This window comes from Bombyx mandarina, chromosome 24 (genome assembly GCF_030267445.1).
Source record: "Bombyx mandarina strain Sakado chromosome 24, ASM3026744v2".
Taxonomy (NCBI): domain Eukaryota; kingdom Metazoa; phylum Arthropoda; class Insecta; order Lepidoptera; family Bombycidae; genus Bombyx; species Bombyx mandarina.
The window spans coordinates 10,888,851-10,906,763 of record NC_143230.1 but is presented as its reverse complement, the minus strand read 5'-3'; the positions used below and the strand labels follow the sequence as shown (position 1 = coordinate 10,906,763).

The 17,913-nt window shown below is 41.2% G+C and overlaps 1 protein-coding gene across 2 annotated transcripts; it reads right to left on the bottom strand.

The window, feature by feature from the left end:
* Positions 1-404: 404 nt before the first annotated feature.
* On the bottom strand, positions 405-17,582 carry LOC114248468 (uncharacterized). 2 transcript variants are annotated; one of them, XM_028181717.2, is made up of 10 exons: positions 17,342-17,581; positions 14,059-14,163; positions 11,774-11,856; positions 7,761-7,892; positions 6,863-7,424; positions 5,587-5,714; positions 4,465-4,794; positions 2,422-2,559; positions 1,565-1,705; positions 405-631 (listed from the first exon to the last, which is right to left on the bottom strand). In XM_028181717.2, exons 2-10 carry the CDS (start codon positions 14,136-14,138, stop codon positions 426-428), a joined length of 1,800 nt encoding a protein of 599 aa, XP_028037518.2. In that variant the 5' UTR covers positions 14,139-14,163; positions 17,342-17,581; the 3' UTR covers positions 405-425. The 2 variants fall into 2 exon arrangements, with proteins under 2 accessions (XP_028037518.2, XP_089594023.1); XM_089737897.1 differs by lacking the exon at positions 11,774-11,856 and having other exon boundaries at positions 17,342-17,582.
* Between the last annotated feature and the right edge of the window lie 331 nt (positions 17,583-17,913).

The following is a 17,913-nucleotide window of genomic DNA, read 5'->3' as shown; positions in this document are numbered from 1 at the left end:
CGGACGTCTTATCCTTTAGGCCGCGACGACTTCATCAGATAGGAAAGTCTTTACATACATACCAATTTGTTCACGATTGACTTCCACGGTGAAGGAATAACATCGTGTAATAAAAATCAAACCCGCAAAATTATAATTTGCGTAATTACATACTGGTGGTAGGACCTCTTGTGAGTCCGCGCGGTTGGGTACCACCACCCTGCTTATTTCTGCCGTGAAGCAGTAATGCGTTTCGGTTTGAAGGGTGGGGCAGCTGTTGTAACTATACTTGAGACCTTAGAACTTATTTCTCAAGGTGGGTGGCGCATTTACGTTGTGGATGTCTATGGGCTTCAGTAACCACTTAACACCAGGTGGGCTGTGAGCTCGTCCACCCATCTAAGCAATAAAAAAAAAACCATACACTCAACATTAAATGTTCTGGTTTACCAGTTAATGAGACAAGAAAATAATACGAGGGTTTGATTAGTGGGGTAAAGTAATACAACGTAGTATTGTTGGTATGTTTTATTGCGAGTAGCTGTGTGTATGAGGGCGGTGAGTCTGGTGTAGAGTGGGCACCGTCGGCTGGATGGCTTGCAGACCTGGCGATGGTCCACGCCGGCACCCTCCACAGACCCCACTCCCGCGTCTGGACACGGATTGCTAGAATTAAGTACTCGGATGGGCGAGCTCAATGTCCTACTGTTTCTGCCACCAATCTTGAGACGAGCTCTAAGTCTGTCGCGGTAGGTGTGGTGGTACCAGTACCATTACTGGTGGTAGGACGCCTTGTGAGTCCGCACGCGTAGGTACCACGACCCTGATGATTTGCGTAATGCGTTTCGGTTTGAAGAGTGGGGCGGGCGTTGTACAGTAAAAACTGATACTTAGAACTTATGTCTTGAGGTAGGTGGCGGCATTTACGGCGTAGGTGTCTATGGGCTCCGGTAACCCCTTAAGGCCAGGTGGGCCGTGAACTCGTCCACCCGTCTAAGTAATAAAAAAAATTAGTGCGTGCTCATAAGATACTCTACCACAAGTAACACACTGCTTGAAAGCAGTAGTGGTTAGAATGGAATAGAGAAACTCCAGTAGAATTCCGGTCCAAGATCTTCAGTTACAAGAGTTATTGCCGTGAAGAGGATAGATTGTGTATTTGAGACTGCGACCTCATGTCTCAAGGGGGGAGTGGCAAACAATTACTCAAAATTATCCTTAACCTTTAGGTAAAATAGCAGCAATAGTACCAGGGTACTATGACACACATAGAGGTGTAATTTAGAATAATTCTAACGAAATTTCCATCTTATATCTAAAGGTCGATGGCTTTGACACCAGACTATTAAAATGGCACCTATTGCAATTGAAATTATTAAAATGAATTATTATTTCAATAAGTTAAATAAGAAGCAATAGAAAGTGTTCTGAGGGATTTTTGAGATACCCTCATCTTCAAAGAAGTTTTCAAACCACCCACTACTTTCATGACTTGCCACGTACCAGTAACCATATACCACCAAGATTATCCAAATGAAGCTTAAACACTAAAACGGTATAATAGGAACGGCTCGTGGAGACTGACCGGCCGATTGTAAGCTGACGATCCGGAGCCAGAGCACGGACATGAGGGTCCGCCGGGTTTCCACCAGGCTGCAGACGGTGGCGCTGCCGCTGCGCACCGCTGACATCCAGCGGGACTGCAGCGACAAGGTAGACCGGCTGTCTGCTCAAACATCCCAACGTTGACTGTTAAACTCACAGCCTACCTCTTTACGTATCATAGTATCCTAGTACTTTCTAGTGCTATTTTAGGTAAATTGACAATAAGCCCACGCTAGTCACCGGAGCCCGTAGACAACAACGTAAGTGACGACAGCTTGAGGCATGAGGTCTCAAATAACTGCCCCCTTCAAATCGAAAACCATGTCTCACAGCAGACATATAAGATAGTTGTTGTACCTCGGAACAGTTACACATACATCTCTTTGTATTCATAGTACCCTGTTACTTTTCTGGATATTATTTTACGTGATTAACAATCATATCACAGACCACGTGATGTTAACTGGTTACTTGAGGTTGTCTACATTAATACCATCGTCCACCTTGAGATATGAGGTCGATGTCTCAAATGTATAACTGCCCCTTCAATTCGGATACCATGACTGTCTCACACCAAACATGAAAGATGGTTGTACCTCGGAACAGAGTTACACATACATCTCTTTGTACTCATAGTACCCTGGTACTTTTCTGGATATTATTTTACGTGATTAACAATAATATCACAGTCCACGTGATGTTAAGTGGTTACTTGGGGTTGTCGACATTAATACCATCGTCCACCTTGAGATATGAGGTCGATTGTCTCATTCTGCCGCGAAGCAGTCTTGTGGGCTCTAGTGGGCAGCACGCGTGTCAGAAAGTCAACATTATTACTTTGGCTGATCTCCAGGAGTTCGATGCTCCTGGCCGTTATTGGAGTCTTGATGTCCGCCAGCGGCGACCCTCGGTGCGGCACCGAATAAAACATGAACCCCGAGCTGCTGGTCCACAAGCCGGCACGTGCTGACAATTCTGAAAATGTTCTCCATATAAACGTCATTTATAGAATTTGATTGCTAGCTTGAGACATGAGGTCGATTACTTAAATCCGAATCCATACTTCACAACATACAGCCATTTGTGCCACAAAAGAAAAAAAACCATAGCATTTTCTTAGTAAGAATTAGGTATTTACTTACTAGTGGTCCCGTAGTAGTCGAAATTCGACTATAATTAATTGAAATTATAAGTTTGAACATTATTATGGTTCTATTGTCAAAGACTATTTATTATACTTCTATAATGATAGATTTCACCAAGACAAAGACAAACAATATTTAATCTATTCTCAATTTGACCATGGACTTTATGCAATAGGAAAAGTTTGACAATAAGCAAATATTATGCATGCGTGTGTGTGTCAAATACATGGTGGTGTGTGTAATGATTTCTTTATTGATTTAATGTATTTTTTATGCATTATTTAAAAAAAAAAATTAGCATTCTGCACTTCTTCTCGATATTCTCTAATTTTTGTAAAAAGGGGTACAAAGTTTTTGCTTCACCTATTTAATATATTAGATAATTTATAACCTATGCTAGTAACTTAAAAACCTAATACATAACTATCAGACTATTCATTACAATTTTTTCCTTCCAAGTGCCTGCTGCAAAGGCTATAAATGTATTGTCTACTAATTTATACTACCTAATCTATCTACTATTTCTTTTATTTTCTATCTCTATTATCTATTTTAAACTATATCTCTTTGCGTGTCATAGTACCTACCCTAATACTTTTCTTCCTAATATTTTTCGTCATTAATAACAATAGGCACGGTCACCGTGATGTTATCTGGGTTCCCTGAGGTTATTGAAATTTGAAATTACAAAATGATTTCCGTGCCCCACCTTGAGACATGGGGTCGATTTCTCAAATCGAGTCCATACTTCACAACGCACATATTAAGGATGGCTGTACCTTGGAATTGTTTTAGGTAGGTATTAAAAGTTACAAAAACCTCTGCATGTGGTAGTACCCTGGTACTTTTCTTCTCATTACTTAACATAATTGACAATAATCTTTAATCAACGTGACTGGGTTACTTGTGGTCAGTGAAATTACAACATGAACTCCGTGATCCACCTTGAGACGTGAGGTCCAAGTCTCAGTTATTGTGACCTTCACTTCAATTCAAACCCATGACTGGTTCCCAGCACATATATGAAGGATGGTTGTACCTCTGAACAGAATTATCCTATGTTAAACATACACCTCTTTGTATTTCATAGTGCCCTGGTACTTTTGTCGCTACACTTTACATAGATTGACTGACGAAGATGAGGAGTATGAAAGTTTCCACAATTATAGAGAATATAGAGAAGAAGTGCACAATGCAATTTTTAATTAATTTTTAATTTTTTTATAACAATTTTTTTAAAATAATGCATAAAAGATACATTAAATCAATAAAGAAAACATTACACACACTACATACCATGTATTTGACGCACACACGCATGCAGACTATTTATTGTCAAACTTTTGCTCTTGACGTCGGTTGTCAACAAGCTCTCACCTCTTTTGCACATCATAGTATTCTAGTACTTTCCTTGTTTTTCATGACAAAATCAGAGTCCATTTGATGTTAAGTGGTCACTGGAGGCTATAGACATCGCAACCTGAATGCCACCCAACTTGAGGCACATGAAGTCGAAGGATAAAACGACTATCCTTTCGAAGAGGAACCATATAGCAATAAAATAATAAATTAGAATAACTTTTGTGATCATGAGTAGACTATAGACATATCTGTCTACCCTCTCTTTCTATTCGGTTTTTTAGTTATCATTGAAACATGATAGCTCGCCCCTAAGAAATTGTGGTAACAGATTAAATTAGGTTTCTAAGTTTCCATTACAATCAAAAAAACTTACCATCCAAAATTACGGCATCGTCGTTATATCGATTATCTTCATTTGCACCACCAGCCTTCGTATGTTCGCAGTCATTGTATCCCGCGCCGTCTTCGAGAAAATCCCGTTTGGTATACGATTTCTCGCTACACATCTCGCTGCCCTCTCCCATATGCTTATCATTATCCTTCTCGCATAGGATCTCTATTGAATCTAGCTTCCCAACAAATCCTTCGCCCTCTTCCCGCCCATTATGATCATCACAATGATTGTATGTCTTAAATTCGATATTATTATTACTAGCACTATGTTTATTTTTGGCATTAATTAACTTCAAGTGTGCTTCATAAGCTGAAAAGACAACACGGGTTTAACTTTAGCAATTTTTTTCCCGTTTAAAGTTTTTTTTTAAACGGTATCTGTGTAAATAAAGATTGCTAAAGTCCATTAGCGACGGTTACCACTGGGCGTCAGACACACCTGTACGGCTAATTAATAAAAAAAATCGTTTAGTAGCTATGTAGTAGTTAATAACGACCTAGGTCGCTTTGTCCTTTCCCTCTCACCACGGTCGAGTGGTTCGCGAGACGCTCTATCTGTTCTCTCACTCTCGCTCGTCCTAAATTGTATCTTTTCTCTCTAGCCGTAACGAATCAGTTGCTAGTTTTTTTTTTCCCTACCTAAGCTGATAGCCTTGAGAGGCTATTTCAGCGTAACCTTAACTAGTAGGTGAGCTCACGGGGCTCAAACCGGAGTGATGCTAACACTGGCCCTAGCAAGAGCAGTGCTTCGCAGAATCTACCACCGGATCGGAAACGCGACCCACTGAGAAGATCCGGCGAGAAACTCAATGGGCTGTGTCTATGGGTTAATTCGCTCGTCGAGCTCTTCGTCGCAGGCGACGGGTTCAACGAGGACGGTGACCGGTGCTTGTGGTGCTTAAAAGCACCGTTAATGAATCGGGAGGATCCGTAATGACGTGTTTTGGGCGACGTCGCGTGTTTGCCATTCGGTCTAAAGGATCGGGTATGGTAAATTTTACTCTTAACGCGCCTAAAGAAATTTCACTTCGAAAACATTTAATTTACTATTACTGTAGCAAGAAAGAACAACACAATGTCGCGTTAATTTAGTTCACCTTACCATCGCAGTATATCTGTTTTATAAACAGTCCTCCTTTGGAATGTCCGACCCACACGATGGGTCTCCGCCCGACCCCCAGCTCCAAAAGTTGGGCGGTCATTTGTTCGGCGCGCTCGTGTAGGCGCAGTCTGTAATGCCATACCCAAAAACGTTACCGAAGTCTATTATTATAGAATACGCATTATTATAAGTGGAAATGGATAGGTCTTTTATGAAGAAGCAAAACAGAAAAATGGGCTAAATTAGTAACTGAATGGTACCTTCGAGATGGGAAAAGATTAAAAGGACGACCGTTCCAAAGGTGGGTAGACGACATTAAAGCCGTTGCAGGCTCTACAAGGAAGAGGAAATGCCACGACCGGGACTCATGGACTCATGGCAGGATTTTGGGTGGAGGCAGAATGTGTACCTAAATATGAATATATCTTTCTTATGGACTAGTGGTCCCTTAGTAGTCGAAATTCGACAATAATTAATTGAAATCATAAGTTCGGTTCTATTGTCACAGACTATTTAGACTACTTCTATATTCACAGATTTCGCCAAGACTACACTATAGACAAATAATATTAAAGACAAACAATATTGATCTATTCTCAATTTGATCAGACTTTAACAATAAACAAAAGAGTTTATATGACCATGTATTTTTTTATTGATTTAATTTATTTTTTATGCAATTAAAAAATATTAACATTCTACACTCCTTCTCTATATTCTCTATAAGTGTGAGAAATTTCATACTCCTCCGTCCGCGCAATTTTCGTAAAAAACAAACCTTTTGCTTCACGCATTTAATATGTAGATAACTCAATGGCTAAACTGGTCGGATATTGAGACTCTCATTCTTCTTTTTCTCATTCTTGGTCAAATGTAGGGGAAACGAATCAAAAGCAGGAAAGGGACCAATAAGATGGTCGGACCCCAAAAAAGGGGACATTTGGGGGGCACCATCCAAAAGGCGGTCCACTTCGAAGGGGACGGATTTTTATCGAAACATATACGTATGGTAGCAATCTTAAGCAATGAGGGACGAAACAAAATAATATGAATGCTCTTTAAAATCAAGGTTTCCTGATGATCTACAACGTAAATGCGTCACCCACCTTGAGATATTAGTTCTAAGGTCTCAAGTACAGTTACAACGGCTGCCCCACCATTCAAACCGAAACTGCTTCATGGCAGAATGCAGGGCCATGGTACCTACCCACGCGGACTCACAAGTGGTCCTACCACCAGTAACAAATTATATGCTTACAGCCCTATTGGAATTCACCTCTTTATTTCTCGGATCCATAACGGCCGCCACAGATACGGATCGCTCGTGTAGTTAACCGATATAACTCTGGCCCCCGGGAAGTCGATCTTGATCCAGTCCCGGGGCCAACAATCGGAGTAGCAAGCGTCGCAGAGACACCCACAGCCCGCGTCACAAGGTCTACTGTCCCCATAGCATTCGCAGGCGTTACCCTGATTAGGTGGTTTAACGCATTCGCAATCGCTACGGTTAAAACGCGTCACGCACTCCCCGCAGTGACCCTTGAACAGGTCCTGAACGAATCTCGCTTGGGCGTCGTAATCCTCGACCCCCTCACCCGGATCTGATTCGTCGTAAAATCGCTCCGTTATCAGAGCTTCCTCGTTAGGCAGAATCCTTCTAAAGCTCCCGTTAACGTTCCCAGCCGTTACGTTATCGTTATCGGCTATAGCGTTATTAGTTTTAACGCTGTCTGCATTATCGAGAGTTTTCGAAGTGTGGTTTATCAGAGTCTTTAATTCCGGTTCGCTTTTGTATGTTGGTTTCCAATCGCCTTGACGCCAAGTGTTGCTTAAGGATCCTGTAACGGTAACGAAAGATGAAAAAGGATAGTGGAATTGAATAGCGTTTTATATCATTTTCGAAATAATCTTGCCTATTATACAGTGTACCGAAAAACTTTTTATTTATTGCTTAAGTGAGATCGACATCTACAAAGTAAATGCAGATTATAATTTAGCGGGTTTCGTTTTTATTACACGATGCTACTGCTTCATTGTGGAAGTTGTTCGCGGATATGAGTCAAATCTGTCTGTGGGATTCGAACCCCAGCAGAGTCGCATCGCTCGATACGAATGGACCGACCGTCTTATCCTTTAGACCGCGATGACTTAATCGACTCTGTGTCGAGACTTACCGTACAGCCCATGGACGAAGATGACGTCGAGGGTAGGAGAAGGCGGCTCGTGCAGGACCACGCACTCCACTCGAGGTTCGGGGTCCAAGTGGTCGGTCCCCGGCACCCTAAGCTTCGTTTTGACTGGTTTCGCTGTAAATTAAGATATGTCCTTATAAAACGGGTAGGTACCACCACCCCGCCTATTTCTGCAGTAATGCGTTTCGGTTCGAAGGGTGGGGCAGCCGTTGTAACTATACTGAGACCGTAAAACTTATGTCTCGAGTTGGGTGGCGCATTTACGTTGTAGATGTCTATGGGCTAACAGCAGATAACAACAGATTTCCGTCTTTCCCTGAGTCTACTAGATATTCCGGCGCCTTAAGAAGATCGAAGAGAGAAATCGACATGATTACTTTAGTAAGCCGCGTAGGGCACCGGTGACCTACATGTCAAAGGTATAAGTTAAGGTGTTCAAGTTAAGGGTTCGGCGAATGCTGTTGGAAAAGTTAGCGGAATCGTCATGAACTTATTAAGATTAAGTTATTTGTTAAGGAAATCTATTAATTATTATATTCCTTTTAATACTGTATAAACTATTGTATGTATGTATGTGTATATGTATATGTATTTGTAACTTAATATACAATATAATTTCATTGCACCTACCACTATTTACTCTGCACTACCTTTGGTTGACTGGTAGAGAATGTCTTAGGCATTAAGTCCGCCAATGTAAGTTTTACATGCGAATTTTACATAAAATATCTTTGATTTTTTATCGCCCTAATAGGCAAACGAGCGTACGGCCCAACTAATGGTGAGTGGTTACCGTCGCCCATGGACTTCAGCAATGCCAGGGGCAGAGCCAAGCAGCTGCCTACCGCTTAGTAAAAATCACGTTGTGGCGGTTTGGGACACGCTATTTGGAAACTTGCAGACCGCATTGAATTGGGTTAAGACGGGCCCCCGCGCCGCCTTGTCTCGATGGGCGCGGGATAAGATAAACAAACCACTTGACCTAATTTTGCGTTATCGTAATTGCGAAACACTATGAAACGGTGAAAATTATCAAAGGATTACTACATTGATTACAGGCCAAACCCTAGTTTGATGGTCGCTTTTTGATTTGAACCCGATCAAACAGAAGATCGCACACTAGGTCATCTCGAAGGTTTCTGGTAGAAGGACTGGTGGTAGCGCTTCTTGTGAGTTCGCGCGGGTAGGTACCACCACCCTGCCTATTTCAGCCGTGAAGCAGTAATGCGTTTCGGTTTGAAGGGTGGAACAGCCGTTGTAACTATACTGAGACCTTAGAACTTATATCTCAAGGTGGGTGGCGGCGTTTACGTTGTAGATGTCTATGGGCACCGGTGACCACTTAACACCAGGTGGGCCGTGAGCTAGTCAACTATTAAGCTATAAAAAAAGGGTGCGTGTACTTATGTACGCGCGTAAGAAGTTATACTTTATTTTTATTATTATTTTTTTCTTTTTTTTTTAATATTAAATAATTAATAATAAATATTTAACGTTAATAATTTAATAATATTTAGTATGAATTATATTAAATAATAATTTTGTCATCTACATTACTAAAAAATGAATGTTATTAACACTTTTTTTTACGAGTGTACATGCGCGAAAGTTCGCCTGCGGCTATATTCAGACTCGCCAAGTTACGTCGGTCGTTGATGCCTTCAGCTCTAATACTAGGGGCAGGCTTAGGGACCCCGGTGACCGTACTCGTCGAACTCGACAAAGAGGTCGACGTGCAACCTAACCCATGCATCAGCCCGCTGAGTTTCTCGCCGGATCTTCTCAGCGGGTCGCGATTCCGATCCGGTAGTAGATTCATTCGCGAAACAATTGCTCTTGAGTTGTTAGGTCTCCTTCGGAGGCGCTCGGGCAGTTGTTAGCAAATCCCACTCCTCTTGGCTGAGCCTTTGCTCGCCCACCTGTCCTGGTGAAACTGGAAAGGCCTTCGGGCCACCAGTAAACTTTCAATCATAAAAACGTCGGTCGTATTGTAATGAGCGATTTAGTGGGCAACTTCATTTCTGTTAATTTTGTGTCACGGTGCGCGCGCCTCGTCAAATTTCACTCTCATCAATTTTTTATAACGCGCCTAAAGAAATATAACTTCAAAAATAAAAATGAAAATGTCATCGAAATTCATATCAGGGTCTGTGGGGAACACACGTGACATGTCATACTTCAAACGAAGCTTGCGGAGAGTCTTTTAAGGGGGAAGCGATTTGACTCTGCCCCTGGGATTGCTTAAGTCCATGGGCAACGGTAATAAACCACTCACCATCAGGTGGGCCGTATGCTCGTCTGCTTGAAAGAGCAATAATTTTTTTTACCTAAGCCTTGCAGTTTTGTAATAGAAAAATCATACTTAATGCAATAACTGATAGCTTCAAGTACAATCGAAAAAGTATAACTAACTTACTACAGTTTTTTACTACAGATTTTATAAGCTACTAGCTGACCCAGCAGACTTCGTAGTGCCTCAATAGATAAATAAAAGGCTTAAATCAAACAAAAGGAATCCGTCCTACGGGGGACACATCAAAGGACAAACAAAACTGTTATTTTTATTTAATTCCGAGCATTTTCATATTTATCTACCTTTTAAACCTTTACTGGACTTCCACAAGTAATTCAAGACCAAAATTAGTCAAATCGGTCCAGCCGTTCTGGAGTTTTAGCGAGACTAACGAACAGCAATTCATTTTTATATATTATACTAGTGGCCCCGCAGTAGTCGAGATTCAACTATAATTAATTGACATTCCCGATCCTGCGGACAGAATGGAAAGCAGTCGACGTCGCCCAAAACACGTCATCTCGGATCCTCCCGATCCACTAACGGTGCTTTTAGGTACTTTAAGCACCGGTCACCGTTCTCGTCGAACCTGTCGCTTGCGACGAAGGCTCGACGAGTAAATTAACTCTCAGACACAGCCCACTGAGTTTCTCGCCGGATCTTCTCAGTGGGTCACGTTTCCGATCCGGTGGTAGATTCTGCGAAGCACGGCTCTTGTGAGGGTTGTGTTAGCAACGTCATGAGGTTTTAGCCCCGTGAGCCCACCTACTAGCCACGGTTACGCTGAAATAGCCTCTAAGGCTATCAGCTTAGGTAGGAAAAAAAAAATAAAAAAAAATAATTGAAAAAATAAGTTTAAACATTATTATGGTTCTATTGTCAAAGACTAATATATTGCGATAATATAATCACAGTATTCGCCAAAGCTGCACTATAGATCAATAATATTAAAGACAAACAATATTAATCTTTTTTGTCAATTCGACTACAGACTTTAAACAATAACAAAAGTTTTCCAATTGACAGTAAACAAAGACTATATTTTTATGTATGTGTCGTGTCAAATACATGGTAGTGTGTGTAATGTTTTCTTTATTGATTTAAAGTATCATTTTTATGCATATATTTTTCTTAAATATTAGCATTGTGCATTCCTTCTCTATATTCTCTACTAGCGGCCCGCTCCGGCTCCGCTCGGGTCTTTAACAAAAAATTCAACGATATTTGACGTTGTTTTATTTTTTAAAATAAAAGAACACTTATTGCGGCATAACTATAATAGTTAGAGATGTGATGTCGCGACACCCTTTGTAAATAATAATGTGTTCTACAAAGTCGTAGTACGTTATTTTATTCTATCGTCAATAGTTTTTGCAGGGCACGCGATGTAAAGAATATTTTAGGTAATTTTTTTACACCTTGGGTTACATTATTGGAGTTTTGTAATAGGATCCCTAATTTTTTGTAAAAAAAAAAATTATAGCCTATGTCGATTGGGAATAGTGTAGCTTCCAAACAGTGAAATAATTTTTCAGTAGTTTCGGAGCCTATTCTATACAAACAAACAAATCTTTCCTCTTTATATTCATACTCCTTATTTCATACTCCTCCGTCCGCGCAATTTTCTTAAAAAGGGGTACAAAGTTTTTGCTTCACGTATTAATATATAGATAGATATAAGCTATAAATGAAAAGGAAATACCTTTGATTTGCGGCAGTCTGACGGCGACTAATCGATGCAAGAAAACGGTGACCGTCCTCCATAAGCTCGAAGCGCACCACCGTCTGCAACAATATCTAGGCTGAATGGACTGCGGATGGAGTGGGGGAAATCGTATGCAGTAAGGGAGTCAAGCGGGAGGAAAGTGACGCGAGGGGGAGGAAGATGGATCGCACCCTTTACCAAAATATCTACTTAACGACGAGAAGGAGTGTAGAATTTTTTTACTGGTTGTAGGACCTCTTGTGAGTGATTCTGCGAAGCACGGCTCTTGCTAGGGTCAGTGTTAGCAACGCTCCGGTTTGAGCCACGTGAGTTCACCTACACGTCAAGGAGAAGCTGAAATAGCCTCTCAAGGGTATCTGCATAGGTAGGAAAAAAAATTGTCATTGTACTTGGTTACAGACGTCTTCGCAGTTTCCGTGGCAACGTTAATCTACCCTCATATAAATCGCTACAGTGTATGAACAGCCTTAAGTCGCGATCGAGATGCGTCGCGGCAAAAGAACTGCGCTCCACCGCGTGGGGCTTCAAGACCTTGACATTTGAATCCAGTTAGTGAATCTACGTGTCAGCCGGCGTGCGCTTGAGGCGGGATAATTGACTATTATCGCGAATCATTTCCGCCTCCGTTGGATTCCCATCACCTTCAACAGATTTGGTTCATCGCGTAGGGGGCACGCCCACGCGTTGAATACGCGGGCTAAAATCTAGGGCTCATTGATCAGACTGGTCATCCACAATTCGGCGGGATGTGGTCTGCCCAGAACCGGTCATTATGGCGAGCCTTGGGCGAGTGAGCCTATGTCCAGCAGTTACAGATTTTTACTGGTGCTAGGACCTCTTGTGAGTCCACGCGGGTAGGTACCACTACTCGCCTATTTCTGCCGTGAAGCAGAAATGCGTTTCGGTTTGAAGGGCGGGGCAGCAATTGTAACTATACGGAGACCTTAGAACTTATATCTCATGGTAACCACTTCAGTTCCGGTGACCACTTAACACCAGGTGGGCTGTGAGCTCGTCCACCTATCTAAGAGAGAAAAAACTAAAAATAAAATGACAAAATTTGTAAGAATGTATGGATGTTTGTTTGCTACTTACTATGCTTTCACGCAAAAACTACTGAATGGATTTTGATGAAACTTTACAATAATATAGCTTACACATCGGAATAACACGTAGGCTATAATTTATAAAGATACAGTGTGAATTACCCAAAATACAACGATAAGTATTATGTATGATAAGAAGAGAAAAAATATGCCATTTAATTTTCATAATCAACTAGCGACCCGCCCTCGCTTCGCTTCGGAAACTGTAATTTATTATTGATTTCTCCACTATTTAATGGATGTTACTATACATATAAACCTTCCTCTTCAATCACTCTATCTATTAAAAAAACCGCATCAAAATCCGTTACGTAGTTTTAAAGATTTAAGCATACATAGGGACAGACAGATATAGGGACAGAGAAAGCGACTTTGTTTTATACTATGTAGTGATAATAGACTAGTTTCTGAAGCGAAGCGAAGGGGGGTCACTAGTATACACATGAATTCTTGAAACATAAATACAAACATACATTTACATAAATCGACGCTTGTAAATTAGCCACGTGCTAAATCTGATAATTATGACATAACACGTGCGCTAGTTCGTTGACCTCTGACAATGTTAAGGTCATGGCGAAAAGCCAATACAAGAAAGGAAAATTTTAATTTGACGAAACATTTCTTCGGTGGACGGGACGTTATATAATTTTTATTGCTCCAAGGTAGGATTACGGGCCATCTTTTTTATTGCTTAGATGGGTGGACGAGCTCACGGCCCACCTGATGCTAAGTGGTTACCGGAGCCTATGGACATCCACAACATAAATGCCACCTTGAGATGGCAGATACCTTGGTAGGCAGCGGCTTGGCTCTGCCCCTGGCATTGCTGAAGTCCATGGGCGACGGTAACCACTCACCATCAGGTGGGCCGTATGCTCGTCTGACTACAAGGGCAATGAAAAAAAAAAAATATGAGTTCTTAGGTCTCAGTTTTAACAATACAACGGCTGCCCCGTCCTTCAAACATGAACTCGTCCTCTCATCTAAGCAATAAATAAAAAAAGACTGCCATATGGAAGCACTGTTGGTAGAGGCAATGGCAGTAGTGGGGACGAGGTTTATTAAAAAAAAAACCGGAGCAAAAAGCGATGTATTCTGTAGTGAGCACATAGGTACCTAAAAGTTGTTGAAGCACTTTAAAACAATACTCACAGCACCGCAATGAAATACGGGTGCAGTCTGACGTTGCCGTGTCCGCCATTTTGTGGAAGTATTTCACGTGACGCCGCCATCTTGTTTAAGCCAAGCGTTGGTTATCTGCGAAAGAAGAGTAGAAATAGTTCGAGTTACACGTTGTCCAGGGGCTCCAAAACTAATTTATTCTACTGCTACTCTTTGGGAATAGCGCCCCCATTTTTTCACCTACTTAAAAACCATTATATGAGCTCAGTGGTTAGGTAACTAGGTAAACAGTGTCCTTAGTGCGTTTTTTTTAACGTTCTCGATAGCGTAAAAGTTAACTTAAATTGGTATGGAGTTGGAATGTTTCGCTACGTTTGCCGCTAGGGGCGCTGTTCCAACTGCATACCAATTTGAGTTAACCTTTACACTATTGAAAACGTTACAAAACTCGCCCTAAGAATTACACAGAGCGAAATGTGGTAGTTTATTACGGTATTTTTTAAATATCTCCTTCCTTAGAACCTTCTTCAGCTATAAAACATCGAGCCGTTGATGCTGATACCAAATAAAACGAACCTTTAATCTATACTAATATCATAAAGCTGAAGAGTTTGTTTGTTTGAACGCGCTTATCTCAGGAACTACTGGGCCGATTTGAAAAATTCTTTCAGTGTTAGATAGCCCATTTATTGAGGAAGGCTATAGGCTATATAACATTACGATAAGACCAATACAAGTGGAGTACCAATAAAGAATGTTTCAAAATAGGGGTTTAAATAGCTCCTTATCATTCTATAATTCAAATATATTTTCACTTTCTAAATAAATATTCCACGCGGACGGAGTCGCGGGAAAAAACTAGTTACAAAGATAAATGTAGCGTGTTAAGCGAAATGTTGTTTAAGCCAAATGGCCCTTCATCCCTCCATATAACAATAGGCTGACTAGCATACGGTTCACTTGATCGGGAGCCGTAACTGTCTCTCATGCACGTGAGCTATACTGAGAGCTCTTCGTACATTTGCATTAGACGCCTTCAGCTCTAACACTAGGAGCAAGCTTAGAGACCCCGGTAACCGTACTCGTCGAACTCGACAAAGAGACCTAACCCATGCATCAGCCCGCTGAGTTTCTCGCCGGATCTTCTCAGCGGGTCGCGATTGCGATCCGGTGGTGGATTCATTCGCGAAGCAGCTGCTCTTGAGTTAGGTCTTCTTCGGAGGCGCTCGGGCAGCTGTTAGCAAATCCCGCCCTTCCTGGCTGAGCCTTTGCTCGCCCATCTGTCCTGGTGAAACTGGAAAGGCTTCAGAGCCACCAGTAATCCTTCAATCTTAAAAAAGCTCTTCACAAACCTATTTGGGAAAGATATACGACAAAGGGAAGATCTTCCACCGAGTGAGTGATATTTGCTCGATAGACCGACGGTCCGAATGTTGTTTTTTTTTCCTACCTTAGCTGGTAGCCTAGAGAGGCTATTCCAGCGGAACCTTAACTAGTAGGTGAGCTCACGGGGCTCAAACCTGACGACGATGCTAACACGAACCCTAGCAAGAGTCGTGCTTCGCAGAATCTACCACCGGATCGGAAACGCGACCCACTGAGAAGATCCGGCGAGAAACTCAGTGGGCTGTGTCTGAGAGTTAATTTACTCGTCGAGCCTTTCGTCGCAAGCGACGGGTTCGACGAGAACGGTGACCGGTGCTTGAAGTATCTAAAAGCACCGTTAGTGGATTGGGAGGATCCGTGATGACGTGTTTTGGGCGACGTCGACTGCTTTCCATTCTGTTCGCAGGATCGGGAATGTAGTTACCGGCGGCCACGATGAGAGGGTTCTCGTGTCGTGCCGCTTTGTCGAAGTGGCCGAATGTTGTTGTTCGGAACTTGTATATATGCACTTTATCTTGAAAATGTCGTAAGCGAGATTCAGGCATCTGTCAATTATCTTGATTTGTATGATGGCTGCCCGCCACATCTAGTTCGAAGGAGGACTTATGTTCTCCCGACACGAGAACTTCAAAGAATTAGAGGATATTCCAACGAATGGTACTATCCTAGTGCCTACAATGTACATACTCGTATATTTAAAATAGGTTAAAATGTTTGTCTGATGTGCCATTGTTTTCAAATGAGTTTTATTTAGGGCGATTCTTAATGATCGTATTTAGACTTCGTTTTGTGTATACACGACGTAATTATAAGTAGACTCTTCTCTGTAGACACAGTCTACTGAGTTTTTCGCCGGATTTCTTCAGTGAGTCGCGATTCCGATCCGGTGGTAGATTCAGCGAGTCACGGCTCTTGCATACCCGATCCTGTAGACCGAATGGTAAACAGTCGACGTCGCCCTAAACGCGTCAAAGTTTTTTTTTTTGTATTTATTGCTTAGATGTGTGGACGAGTTCACAGTCCACCTGGTGTTAAGTGGTTACTGGAGCCCATAGACATCTACAACGTAAATGCGCCGCCCACCTTGAGATATAAAGTTCTAAGGTCTCAAGTACAGTTACAACGGCTGCCCCGCCCTTCAAACCGAAACGCATTACTGCTTCACGGCAGAAATAGGCAGGGTGGTGGTACCTACCCGCGCGGACTCACAAGAGGTCCTACCACCAGTAATTACGCTAATTATAAATTTGCGGGTTTCACTTTTATTACACGATGTTATTCCTTCACCGTGGAAGTCAATCGTGAACATTTGTTAAGTACGTATTTCATTAGAAAAATCGGTACCCGCCTGCGGGATTCGAACACCGGTGCATCGCTATATACAAATGCACCGGACGTCTTATCCTTTAGGCCACGACGACTTCAAAGTTCCCGCCTAAAAAGTTTAGAAATTATATTTATTGTGTCGATGGACCAAAGTTAGTTTTTAATTAATCATTCTCAATTAAAAATAACAATTAATTACTGTCACTTGCGTCTTAAAATCGTCTAACATCAATTTGTATAAGTCACTCAACATTTAGGTACATTTATTTGTAACACTAACAAATTGTCATTGTTTTTTTTTTCAATTTCTTTTTACACTACTTAGTTCAGAAGGCCGCGACGATACTAATTTAAAAACAAAAGTTTGACATTCATAAACTGTTTTTTGTTTGAATTTCTTTAATGCCACACATGAAGCGATGTATGAATCTTAAATATTCAAGATGTAACTGAATGTATAGCATGAAAATCCATCTCAGTCACTCGACCAAGAAACGCCAAAATTAAGGTGAAGAAAACAATCATGAAAACACTAACATTACAAACTAAATTAGGTTTGTTAAACTAGAGTTTGTCATAATAAATACTTAAAAACAGATACCTTGACATAGCGTTGAAGCAAAACCCGATATCACATTAACAATAGTCTGACCTTGTTGGTATAATCTGAACACATTATCTAATTCAATGTTGGTTTAATCAATTTAACTCACAAAATAACTTTTAAATTGATAATACAAATTTCGATAATTTTTTTGCACAATTTTTTTATTTTAAAATAATTTAAATGAAGCGCGAATAAAAACCAAGCAACTCTGTCGCGGTTTTCCGCGCGACTACTATTTTTTTTACTAACAGGTTTGGTGCAAGCTTATTAAAACAATTGATAACGCCTCATCGCATAAAAAATAGAGTTGAAAATAGATTATATAGATGGCAAACGTTACTTTGTTTAAAGATACGTCACAATCATGTTATAATGCTGTTGCTAGAACTTTAAAATGTAGTAGATAGAGTTGAAAGTCGCATGAATTATTTTAATTGCTTGCTAAACTACGTAATTGATACGAGCTCGACAAACTTACGGATGCGGTCGACAAAATGAATCTTCGCTTTGTTGATGTTGTGCGATATTGTTCGAGAGGCGTAAATTAATTTTGTCGTTTCGAATTG

Bases quoted from the DNA above. Each gene is read 5' to 3' on its own strand.
- LOC114248468 (XM_028181717.2), bottom strand. From the start codon at position 14,138: ATGGCGGCGTCACGTGAAATACTTCCACAAAATGGCGGACACGGCAAC. The intron at 4,795-5,586 runs GTAAGGTGAACT...TTGTCTTTTCAG, and splicing joins AAAACAGATATACTGCGATG to CTTATGAAGCACACTTGAAG. The intron at 632-1,564 runs GTCAGTCTCCAC...ATCCGTGTCCAG, and splicing joins CGTCAGCTTACAATCGGCCG to ACGCGGGAGTGGGGTCTGTG.